This window comes from Lontra canadensis, unplaced genomic scaffold (assembly GCF_010015895.1).
Source record: "Lontra canadensis isolate GAN:19392208 unplaced genomic scaffold, GSC_riverotter_1.0 scaffold4, whole genome shotgun sequence".
Taxonomy (NCBI): Eukaryota; Metazoa; Chordata; class Mammalia; order Carnivora; family Mustelidae; genus Lontra; species Lontra canadensis.
This window is the reverse complement of record NW_022630998.1, coordinates 47,154,321-47,167,621: the sequence shown is the minus strand read 5'-3', so window position 1 is coordinate 47,167,621 and position 13,301 is coordinate 47,154,321. Positions and strand designations below refer to the sequence as shown.

The window sequence follows — 13,301 nt, the reverse complement described above, 5'->3', positions numbered from 1 at the left end:
TTAGTGTATGTGCTGCCGAAGTGAGCACTTAGGGTAGGTTTTTACATAGTAATAGATAACCAGAATATTGGTAATCTAACTGATAATACTTTGTGATTCTTCTCATGGTTATTTTCTGAATGCCAAATTATAGGATATAACAATGTGTGAAAATTATGTTCTTTTATTTCAGTTTTTCCCTTATGTCGGATTAAGTCAGATGTTTGTCAGAAATGAATGCTTATTTTTAATAAACAGTGTAACATGATCTTAGCATATTCTGCAACAGGGCTTGAACTCACGATCCTGAGATCAAGACTTAAGCTAAATTAAAAGTAGGACACTTAACCAACTGAGCCAGCCTAGCGTCCCTGCATCTCCACTTTTAATAATTTATTTATTTATTTATTTTTAGAGTAATTCTTTCTCACTTTCATATTCCCATTATACCGATTTCACCTGATTTGACTTCTGGGTTTTTCCTCCTCTGATAATAAGAACTTGAGCTCAGGTAACTTAATTTTGTATTCCTGTAGAAGACTCTAGCACCCTGGGCACTGAAAATGAAAAAGGGAGGTGAAGTAGATTGGATGGTAGCTAGAAGTTTTGGCAGAGATGCTAAGGAAGGGGGTGCTCAAGGATCAGTATACACAGGCTTCAGCACTGCACTCTTGGTCCATCCTCTGGCATGAAGTTATCATGGGCAGACAAAATACAGGGATAGGGATGAGGTTGAGAGCTTCCTCCATGTGACTAGATAAGGACAAAATTACCCAAAGCATCTCAGACCTCTGAGTGGCCCTGTGGGCCCTACCTGGGGCCTGGGAGGCTGGATAGAACAATGCCTACCAGAAAACAAAACACATTTAAAAGCCTATTGTTGAAACCAAGGGAAAAGGAGAGACTAAAAGATGTTTCCTACTATAATCATACAGCAAGTGGAAATTAATTTACAGGAACCCATTATTACTAGCTTAAGTGTTTAATGTCACGGATATTTTGTTTATTTAATATGTCCTCTTAATAGTTTTAGGAGATCAACTATAAAATACTTGTAAGGGTATTCACAGAATCACTTGGGCTCTGAGCCCTCCGTTCCTGTTCTAACCTTTGAGTGTTCTTGACGTCAGAGTCTTCTACACAGGGGTTTGCAGGGAGTGTACCTTTTGAAGCTGAGTAAACTCTGCAGTTTTCAAACACTTTAAGTCTAAACAGCCTCATGAGGTAGGTAGGGATTATTATCCCTATTGTTTAAGTGGGGAACTGCCACCTCAGAGACACTAAGTGGGCTGGCCTGGGGCATACCTTGCCCTTTCCAGATCAGAGCATGTTTATCAAACATTTCTTCTAGTTGGAAACGTAAGACAGTGGGTATATGAGGTAGGGCAGAGTGATAGTAATTTGTACATCTAAATTTTTGATGGAGAGGACAGGCTTTCAGGGCATGTCAAATTCATTAATTCTTGTTACCCACATTTCCTGGGAGTGTACGTGCTTGTTCGCTGGCACTGCTACTGGTGAAATGCAGAAGTAACCAGAAAGGTCTTTGTGATGATTTGTCTTCTGCCTCAGTGTGTGTCTGCCGACATTCGCTCACTGTTCGGTGAGTTGGAGGATGTGAACAGGTTTAAGACTATGGAGTGGTGCAACTGGTCGCCTTGTGCAAAAGAATTCTTTCTTTCATCTTTTTCTTCTTCCCAGGGGAGTTGTCTTCCTAGTTTTGGTTTACTTTGGCTTGTATGTTACAGTGTATCTTTTTTGTAAAATCACTGCCTGCACATTAGATGGCTTAGTGGAAAGAAGGGTAAAAAACATGCTGAATGGTGGAGAAAAGCTGGACTAGAGCTGAAATGTGCTGTGGATAACAGAAACTGAATGACGCACACACCAGTGATTGGATAATTGCCTCTATACACTTTGAGGCATTGAAGCTAGGAAAGCAATTTAAAAGTATTGAATTTGTTTTCATTGTAATTCATAGCAAATAATTAAGTGTCCTTTGTGAAATAACCAATAATACCTTTATAGATGCCAGGTCCTCTGGTAGGTGCTGGAAATGCTAAGTTCTCACTGAGTTCTGTGTAGTATTTTTGGTTGAGTCTTTACAAGGTTTAACGTTTCTGACGGACAGCAGAATGAAGTGTTTAATCATCAAAGAGCTTCATTTTTAAAACTACAAATGTTTCAGGCATGTATTGGAGGGGAAGGAGATAAATGCCCAAAGTGGGACTCTGAATTAATAAAATTTGGAGAATGACTTACTCAATTTGGTTAATTTGGTTATTAAGGCTAATTACAGCTTTTGTAGTGGTGATTGTTAAGATAAAAGACCATATCTATTATAGCTCTGAACTTGAATCTAACATTAAGAACATCCTTTCAGGATGAAACCTCTCTTTGGGGAGGTGAGCAATGAACAAATGTTATAGGCAAATTAATAAAGGCTTGGCTTTTGAAATTTTTTCTCATTCTTCAAAATGGAAATTTTCTAATTAGAGAAATGTAAGCATGAAAATCTAGGATGGATTTCTTTTTTCCTCAAATTATAGAAATCATTATTTAAAGTTTCTAAGAACATACAGGATTTTGCGTTTAAGGACCATAATCCATTTGAGGTTTTGGGGTTTTTTTTCTTCTTTCTTTCTTCCTTTCTTTCTTTCTTTCTTTCTTTCTTTCTTTCTTTCTTTCTTTCTTTATTGGAAAGGGAAAGAAAGAGCAGAGGGCGAGGGAATATTAACCTGGCTTCATGCCCAACATGGATCCCAATATCAGGCTCTATCTGATACATCCCAATACAGGCTCCATACAGAATTCTTACTCATAATGAACACATTGAAGATAAATCACTCATTCTGGAAAAACATTTACATCACATTATTTGTCAGTATTAACTTACTTGTTGCCCTTTTACATAACCTTGTTAATGCACTAACAACCCGATGATGAAGCTACTAGCCACAGCGCATCTTTCAGGACAAGTTCTTGATTTTAGTTTTGTCTGATTACGTGTTCATTTAAGATTAGTAGAATTATAAGATAAAAACATCTTGGAAGAGAAACTTAAAATGTCCTTTTTAAAAAAAGATTTATTTAGGGGCTCTTGGGTGGCTTAGTTGTCAAGCGACTGCCTTCGGCTCGGGTCATGATCCCAGCATCCTGGGATTGAGTTCCAATTCAGGCTCCCTGCTCGGCGGGAAACCTGTTCCTTCCTCTCCCACCTCCCTGCTTGTGTTCCTTCTCTTGCTGTGTCTCTCTCTGTCAAATAAATAAATAAAATCTTTTTTTAAGAAAGATTTTATTTGTTTATTAGAGAGAGACACAGAGTGTGGGGGAGGAGCAGAGAGAGAGAGGGCGAGAGTCTTAAGCAGACTACAAGCTGAGCATGGAGCCTGATGGCAGGGCTCGATCTCACCACCCTGAGCTGAAACCAGGAGTATGACACTTAAACTGACTGCATCACCCAAGTGCCCCTGAAATACTCTTTTTTTTTTTTTTTTAAGATTTTATTTATCCATCTGACAGAGAGATCACAAGTAGGCAGAGAGGCAGGCAGAGAGAGAGGGGGAAGCAGGCTTCCCGCCGAGCAGAGAGCCCAATGTGGGGCTCGATCCCAGGAGGCTGGGATCACGACCCGAGCTGAAGGCAGAGGCTTAACCCACTGAGTCACCCAGGTGCCCCGCTCCTGAAATATTCTTAATGTTTAAGTATTAGCTGTTGAATATTAGGATTTTACTTTTTAAAAAGGTAATTTGATGATTTGGCAATTTTTTTAGTTTGGTGTAACCTCATAAGTATCAATGGCAATTTTTGATCCAATATATAGTTTTTATTTAATTACTTACATCTAAGTTTTTTCATGTTGTTAAGGTGCTCATCAATCCACAACCTAAAAGCTGGTAAAGTTATATCCATTTTCCACTGGGCTTCAGTGGAAAAGGCTGTAATTTTGGGTTCTTCAGGTACCATTTAGATTTGTCCCTTGCTTTGTGACAGCGTGTGGTCATATTTCATTAGGAGCTAATTTTCTGTTTCTGAGCATGGGAAAGGCATAGGATTAATAAGGTATTAATTTATGCAATGTCCATTGGCTTGTTAGGGAATTCCTGCTGAAAGAATGCTCTTACTTAAATCCTTGGGGTACCAGTAGACAGTATTGTTTGATACCGATACGATGTAGCAGTAGTTTGCTTTGTAATTTACATACAGTAAAATTCTTACAATACTTCAAAATATATTGTAAATACTGTGAAAATACATACACCTGTCGTGTTGGAGCATCATGGAGAGCAGGCCTGCCATTGCAGCATCCAGCTGGGGGCTGGGGATATTAAAAAATGGTATTATAGTGGTGCAGGGTTCAATAAACTGGGGTTAATGCAAGATGATACAGTATGTGAGAATGATGGTGTAACAGAAGCCATAACAAGACTTCCTAGGAATCTTGATAATAATAATCTTAATAATAACATTACGGGAGTGTTGCACCTGACCACGAAGCAGCAGATTTTGCAAAAAGAGCAGTGGATTGGGTGCCTAGGTGACTCAGTTGGTTAAGCGTCTGCCTTTGGCTCAGGTCATGATCCCAGGGCCCTGGGATCGAGTCCCACCTTGGGTTCCCTGCTTAGTGGGAGTCTGCTTCTCCCTATACCCCTATCCCTTGCTCGTGATCTCTCTCATACTCTCTCTAATAAATAAATTTTTTTTTAAATCTTGAAAAAAAAAAAAAAGCGGGACAAAATGTAAGGGTAAATTCTACCTTAAATGATATCTGAAAGAGGTTAGGCAGGAAAGAAGAGAGAGAAAAATGGGCAAAGAAAGGATCATAGTTGACATTTGTGGTTGCCTCTGTCCTCAAAGTAATTTTAAGAAGTTGATTAAACCTGAAATGTACAATTTAGAACTCTTTGGACTGCAAATGAGTTACTTTAAGTAAATGTCTATTGTAACTATGAAAAATACATACATCTGAATTTTATGCTGTACAGTTTTGAGTTTGGACAAATGAATAGAGTCCTGTAACAGTTAACATAGTCAACATATGAAATGGTTATATCCCCTCCAAAAATTTCCCTCACATTGTTACCATGTGTCATTTCCATTGCTGACTCTCAGTCCTTGTATTGGTGATTAGTCCCTTTAGTTTTACCTTTTCTAAAATGTCCTGTAAATTAAATAATGAGAGTGTATGTGTGTGTTCACACACATATCCTTTTGCTTCTGGCTTCCTTCAGTTAGTATAATGCGTTTGAGACGTTATGTGTGTGTCAGGGCTTTGTTTCTTACTACTGGGTAGTGATCAGTTATATGAATGCAGCAGTTTGTTTATCCGTTCACCAATTCAAAGACATTCAGGTTGTTTCCAGTTTAACGCATTTATGAGTAAAGCTGCTATAGAGACACCCAGGTGGCTCAGTCAGTTAAGCATCTGACTCTTGATTTCGGCTCAGGTCACGATCTCACGGTCTTGAGATCAAGGCCTGCCTCAGGCTCCGTGCTGGTTGTGGAGCCCGCTTCAGATGGTCTGTCTCCCAGTGTAATGTTGAGCACTAGAGGTGAGAGCTGACATCTTTGACTTGTTTTGATCTCAGAAAGTTCAGTCTTTTGCCATTATGATGTTAATGCAGGATTTCTTTTGCAGATGACTTTACCAGGCCAAGTTATCTTCTGTTCCTGTTTTGCTGAGAGTTTTATTTGTTATGAAGTAATGTTGAATTTTGTCAGCTGCTTTTTTTGTTGAAGAAAATTGCTTTTTCTGCATCTGTTGAAATGGTCATGTTTTTGTTTTTGTTTTTTCTTAGTCTGTTAATATAATGAGTTACTGACTCTGATTTTTAATGTCAATCCAAACTTGCTTTCCTGGGATAAACTGTACTGGTTGTGGTGTATTTTCCTTTTTGTATATTTCTTAATTAGATTTTCTAATATTTTGTTGAGGTGTTTTACTTCTATGTTCATGAGGGATATTGATCTGTAATTGTATTTCCTTGTAATATCTTTGTCTGGTTTTGGTGTCCGGGTAATGCTGGCCTCTTAAAATAAGTTGGAAACCATTCCCTCCTCTGTTTTCAGGAAGATACTGTGTAGAATTGGTACTCTTTCTTAAATATTTTGTATAATTTTCCAGGGAAAAATCTGGACCAGCATTGCCAGAGATTTTTAATTACAGATTTAATTTCTTTAATAAATTGATTACTATTCAGGTTGTTATTGCTTTCTTAGTGAACTCTAGTAGTTTTTTATTTTCAAGGAATTTGTTTATTTTATCTAATTAGTCAAATTTATGGGCACAAAGTTATTCATAGAATTCTGTTATAAGCCTTTTAATGCCTCTTTAGGAGTTATAATGATATGTCCTCTTCTATTCCTGATACTGATAGTTTGTCTTTCTTTTTTTTCTCTCTAATTATAGGTTTATTGATTTCATTAATCTTTTGGTTTCATAGAATTTGGGAGGTGGGCAGTTTTCTATTTAATTAATTTCTGATCTGTTATTTCCTTCCTTCTGTTTGCTGGCTTTGATTTCTCATTCTCTTTCTAGTTTCTTAAGGTGGATGTCTAGATTATTGCTTTTCTTTTCTACTGGAAGTATTTAATACTATACATTTCTCTCTAAACTCGTTTTAGCTGTTGATCACAGATTTTGATGTATTTTGTTTGTGTTTTCATTCAGTACAGAGTATTTTCTGATTTTTCTTGTCACTTCCTCTTTTAGTCACGAGTTATTTATAAATAAGTGTTATTTAGGGATTTTTCCAAATATCTTACTGTTATTGATTTCTGGTTTAATTCTGTTACATCAGAGAATATACTTTGTATGTTTTCAGTTCTTTCAAATTTGTCAAAGTTCTTTTATGGTCTAGAATACAGACTACGTTGGTGAATATTCTTTGTGCATTTTAAAAAGAGAAGTGTTTTGTTTTTTCTAGTAATAGGTAGAATGAATGTTCTGTAAATGTCATTGAGGCTTAAATTGGTTGATAGTATTTAGGTATTCATCCTTGCTAATTTTCTATCCACTTGTTTCATTATTGAAAAAGGAGTATTAAAGTTTCTAAATATAATTATGAATTTTTCTCTTTCTCCTTTAAGCTTTAAGCTAAATACTTCATGTATTTTGAAATCTTAGTGTTAGATTTAGCTTTATTCATTTGGGATCCTCATGTGTTTTTAGAGAACTGACCCTTTTATTTTATTATGTCTCACCTTATCTGAGGTATTTCTTGTTCTGAAATCTACTTTGTTTGATATTAATATGGCCACCAGCTTTATTTTGAAAGTGGTTACATACTATATCTTTTTCTGTCCTATTCCATTTAATCCCTCTATGTTACTACATTTAAAATAGCTTACTTGTACATAGCATAAAGTTGAGTCTTGCTTTTTAATCTGATTTTATCTTTTTAAATTTGTATGTTTAGATCATTTACATTTAATGTAATTATTGATGTAGTTGAATTTAAGTCTACCATTTAGTACTTGTTTTCTGTTTATTATCCTCTGTTTTTATTCCTTTGTTCCTTCTTCCCTGCTTTCTCCTCTTCTTTGGATTGCTCTAACCTTTTTTAGTATTTCATTTAATCTGTTGTCTTTTTTGTTTGTGTCTCTTTGTATAGTTTTAATGGTTTTGGTATTATAATAAACATACTTAACCTTAACCAGTCTACTTTGAGTTTATATTTTGCCACTCTAAATACATTTTAAGTAGACTGTAGAGTTTTAACAATCGTATAGGTCCCTTTACTCTCCCTTCATTATGTTATAGTTTTTATGTGTATCACATCTTCATACATTTAAAATGCCACAAGGCAGTGTCCAAATTGCTGCTTTCAATACTCACATTTATTTTAAACAACTTAAAAGGACAAAAGCAGCTTGTTATATGTAGTCAGGTATGTATCATTTCTATTGCTTTTCTTTTATTCCTGTATTTCCCAGTTCACTCTGGTATTATTTTTCTTTAGCCTGAAGTACTTCCTTTAACATTTCTTCTAGAACAAGTCTCTGGCAACAAATGCTTAGTTTTTCTTGATGTGAGGATAACTTTATTTCACCACCGTTCCTGAGCAATATATTTGTTGGATATAGAATTTTGTGTTGACACTTCATTTTCTTTCAACACTTTGAAGATGCTGTTCCACTGTCCTTATCTGTGATTTCTGATGAGAAATCCCAAATTATTTGAGTTGTTCTTCCATATATGGTGTTTTAGTCTTTGCTTTCAAGAGTTATTTTTATTTTTTTAATTTTTTAAAAAGATTTTATTTATTTATTTGACAGAGAGAAAGAGAGACCACAAGTAGGCAGAGAAGCAGGCTCCCCGCTGAGCAGAAAGCTGGACATGGGGCTCGATCCCAGGTCCCTGGGATCATGACCTGAGCCCAAGGCAGAGGCTTAACCCACTGAGCCACCCAGGCACCCCTCAAGAACTTTTAAATCTAGGTTTGGTTTTAGTGATTTGATTATGAGATGTTGGGCATGGCTTTCTTTGAGTTTACCCTTTTTGTGGTTGGCTGTGCCTCTTCATTCTGTAAAATTCGTAATTTTTCCAAATTTGGAAGTTTGCAGTCATTTCTTCCACATTTTTCTATATCTGTGTCTCATCTTCTGGGGCTCCAGTGACACAAGTGTTATATCTTCTGATGTTTTCCCACTTGTCTAAGATTTTCTCTGTTCTTCAGATGAGATCATTACTATCTTCACATTCACTAACTTTTCCCTCTCTCATATCCCTTTTGCCATTGATCCCATCCAGTAAATTTTTTATTCCAGATAATTTTTTTACTTCTGAACTTTCTAGTTGGTTCTTTTAATAGTTGGTGTTTTACTCCTTTCATTAGTGTTTACCTTCATCTCATGGAGTATAGTTAAAATAGTTGCTATAAAATCTCTGACAGATAATTCTAACATCTGGTTCTTCTCAGTTGGCATCTGCTGACTGTTTTTTTCCCTTGAGAATTGATCACATTTCTCTGTTTCTTTGTAAGCCAGGTTATTTTGGATGCCGGACATTTTGAATACTGTGTTCTGAGGCCTAGATCTTCTTCTTTTTTTTTTTTTTTTTTTTTTAAGATTTTATTTATTTATTTGACAGGCAGAGAGTGAGAACACAAACAAGGGGAGTGGGAGAAGCAGCAGCAGGCTCCTGTTGAGCAGGGAGCCCCATGCGATGCAGGACCCAGTCCCAGGACCCTGGGATCATGACGTGAGCCAAAGGCAGATACTTAACCACCTGAGCCACCCAGGTGTCCCCTAAGAGTCTGGGTCTTAGCATTGTTTTGTTTTTTTAAAGCATACAGTCAATAACCAGAGTAGATTCATACTTAACTTCCGTTTCATCTGATTTGGGTGACATATCCATAGTTTTCAAAGCTTTGATCTGCTGCTTTTGGTCTTTCTGGTGCACTAGACTTAGACCTGTTGGTACATAGTATCTAGGGATCTACCTGGCTCCAACTCCTCAGTGTGAGGAGGGCCACTTTTCCCAGTTATCTCACCAACTAGATGAAATTTTTCTTATTCAGAGTTCGCCAAATGGAGCTAATCTGCCCATGCCAGGAGATAGTAGAGGGGGAAAATGTAACAGGAAATCAGTGTGATGTGGCTTACTTCTTAAAGTTTTATTTCTCCAGTCTGCTTGCTTTTATTTACTTTATAGAGTACTCAGGTTGCTGCTTTCTGTTTTCTTGGGGGAGAGATAAGCTATAGTGGGTTTATTTCATTTTAACTGATCACATTTTGTTTTTAATTGGGATTTAAAAATGCCAATTGAAAATATAGAAATGCAGTATTTAAATATCTGTGGCTTAAATAGGTTGTAGCCATTTTTATTTTCTGTTGGTAAAGGTTATTTGATATTTAAAATATCAGATTCTGCAATTGAAGAAGCTTGCTAATTTTATTAAGTTTTTAATTTTAATTCCAATATAGTTAGCATACAGTGTTATGTTAGTTTCAGGTGTTCAATATAGTGATTCAACAATTCTATACATTACTCTGCTCATCATTTTAAGTGTACTCTTTAATCCCTATCACCTATTTTACCTATCCCCCTACCCACTTCCCTCTGGGAACCATTAGTTTGTTCTTTGTAGTTAAAAGTCTCTCTTTTTTGGTTTGTTTCTTCCTCTCCTTCTTTCCTTTGTTCATTTGTTTTGTTTCTTAAATTCCACATATGAGTGAAATCATATGGTATTTGTCTTTCTCTGACTGACTTATGTTACTTAGCATTTGTACTGTCTAGTTCCATCATTGTTAGAAATAGAGGCTTCATTTTTAATGGCTGAATAATATTCCGTAGTGTGTATGTGTGCACACCACATCTTTATCCATTTATCTATTGATGTTCACTTGGAAAACTTGCCAATTTTAAATGTGGAAGAATGTAAATCATCTCTTTTGGACAAAACAAACTGCTCATTTCTACCTTTGTTATTCACTCAGCTAACATAGTTGATTAAAATAGATACAGATACACGTACCTGTTCAAAGAAAAAGAAATGGATTTGAAATAATAGAATCTGTCTTGTGTTGAAATTAGTAAACTAAAACTTAAAGTTTTAGAACTTGTGAAATAATTATTTAATTAGCTATCACTGATGAATGTAGAAAAGAATAGTAAATTTTATCAGTACTTAATTCAAATTATGAGTTATCCCTTCTAAATTCATTATAGCTTTTCCTTTGAAAAACAAGTGAAATTTTGATGACTATTTAATTTCATTCATATAAAGACATAAATTTAGTGATTTCACTTACAATAAGTTCAGTTTCTGGTTAAATCATTTAGGGAGGTATGTCTAAGTGAATTTTAAAGATCTTTTGATATATAAATATGCATATTAATATATAGGTATGCATACTAATTTAAAAATATCATAAAGTTTAGACAGCTTCTAAAACTAGGAAACTATTTGTGCCTATTATATATCTTTATGATTTTATTGTAAAAAGGGAAAGCATCAAAGAACCATTTAGCGTGGTTTGTTCCAGAATTCATATATAAAAACTATTTGTTTGTAAATTAAAGTGGCAAACTGGACTGTAGGGTTTTATTCTTTATTGGTATTTTTGTCGAAAATGTCACACAAGTAGGAAGGTGATTACAGTTAGCATTTGAAATCATCTTTCATCTTTATGTGTAATAGTGTTTGGATATTTGGTTCAAATTTGGGCTCTGTTGTTCTTCCATTACACTCTGTATGAGATTTATGGCTTGGATTAGGGAGAGAATTGAGTTATAATAACAGACCTGAGTCCATTTAGAAAGCATTTAAAATGTGACATTGGTAATTAGAATTGGAAATTTTTATAATTTTTTGAAATTCACTTCCCTTTCTCCCTATAAATTAGGTGCTCTGTGGATGTGTATAGTTTTAAACCCCCACTGCAAGTTGGAGCAAAAGGCCAGTTGGTTAAAACAGCTGAAAAAGTGGAACAGTGTTGATGTCTGTCCATGGGAAGATGGAAATCATGGCAGTGAATTACCCAACTTAACCAATGCTTTGCCTCAGGGTGCAAATGCCAACCAAGGTGAGTCCACAGTAATATTCTGTTCACTTTGTGTCCACCTGAGTGTGTATATATGCTTCTAATAGTAACTTATAATATATGTGGGAAAATTATTTTGCCTGCTAGACCCTAAAATAATTTAAGGACTTCATGTTTTGAACATGAACGTATGCATTTTTCATTTTTACCTGATTCCTTTGTGTGTGTTTTTTCATATTATCAGAATACAGATAGGTACTATACTTTTATGTATTAGTATGTGTTAAAATTCCTTAGTAATTATTTAGTTTGGGAAATAATTTTAAAAACCATGAAATAGGGTGATAATACATTACCTTGTAAAACAAAATATTGAGAGGCTTGAGAAACTGTGTTTTTATCTCTGTTGGTGCAACCCAATTCATATTGGGGTTGCTGTGTAATTTCATCAGTTAAAAATTGTTAGTTTTAATATATAGCAAATAAACATTTATGACTGAGCTGGAGGGTCATAGGATGCTGTTGGCTTTTGAAGTAGGAAAATTCTTAATTGTAAAGGATTGTTTAGCATACTTTTTCCTACCTGCCATAAGCTAATAGTGCCCTCCAGTCTTTGGGACAATTAAGAGATGTTTTCAGACATTTCCATATGTCCTCTTAAGGGCCTGTGTCTCTCATTTCTATGCTGTTTTTTCAGCTTCTTCTTTTCTGTTGGATCCATCCATTTAGATCAATGATGTTCCTCTCATCTGCAAAAAAAATCCTAAATCCTTCCTTGGCCTCATTTTCCTTTCCAGCTATTGTACTATTTTCTTTTTTTCTTTCAGAACCAAGTCCTCAATTAAGTTTTACAAATAAAAATTTCCTTCATTAATTCATGTCACTATTTTTGTGTGATTTTTGTGCTGCTGCCTTTTTTGGGGTGAGGAGGTTTTGACAGACTTTAAAGTTATGATCGATGTACGGTAGTAGTTAAATGACCCTGGAAGGATCCAGAATCGAGATCGTCATTCTGTATGTGCTGACCCTATATGGAATTGGTTCTACTAGAAAGAGCTAGACATTGTGTTGACTATGAATGTTAAAATAGTGCTTTTAGTCTCTACAAAGAAAATGAGATGTATGACTCCACAGGGACTTGTCCAATCAAAAATAAGTTTTAGGACTTAGAAAAGATCTGGCTTTGCTTTGTCTAGAGATATTTGCCTTGGGAATTTAGTATTTGAAATCTATCATACCTTTATTGCCCATGATTATTTTGTTTCATAACTTCAAAGAATATAAGTATACTCCATTTTTTTCCCCCCACAAGCTTAGAATTTTCAAAATTTAACAATTCAGCATTTATTTTCTTCCATTGCTAGGGAAGGGCATGCCTATATCTACATAGATAATCACTTTAATCTCCTTTTACTTAATTATATTTTGAGGTTTCTCTGTTTCACTCCCCATCTACTTTTTGGCACTGCCAGCCTAACATTTTATAGTTTACTATTTTACTTTACATTTGGTCACTTTGATGGAACAGAAATATTCCATGGACTTCAGAGAGCCTTTAAGAAATGGTCCAACCTGCAGATGAAACAGTTCATTTCATGTATGGTTTGGTCCAGGCACATGAAGTCAGAATCTAGTTTCTATTTAGGGCAATTGTTTCTCGCTGTTGGGCATAATGGCACAGGGTTCCTGTTTTTAGCAGAATATCCACATCCTCCTGGGGGGGGGTGGGCTGTCAGAAGAGACGTCTGTACAGAGGGATGCTGATGTTCAGCCTGTAGCACCTCTGTTGGAGCGCAGGGGAGAGTCTGCGGTAGCCGGCAGAGCCCAGCAGCCGC

General features: G+C 35.7%; 1 protein-coding gene across 1 annotated transcript in view; it reads left to right on the top strand.

Annotated features, from left to right (window-relative positions):
• Positions 1-13,301, top strand: part of ZSWIM6 (zinc finger SWIM-type containing 6) — a 69,988-nt gene that overhangs the window by 34,327 nt on the left and 22,360 nt on the right. Inside the window, exon 3 of the mRNA XM_032849910.1 lies at positions 11,329-11,508. Coding sequence (XP_032705801.1) covers positions 11,329-11,508 — 180 coding nt within the window. The remainder of the gene's footprint in view (positions 1-11,328; positions 11,509-13,301) is intronic.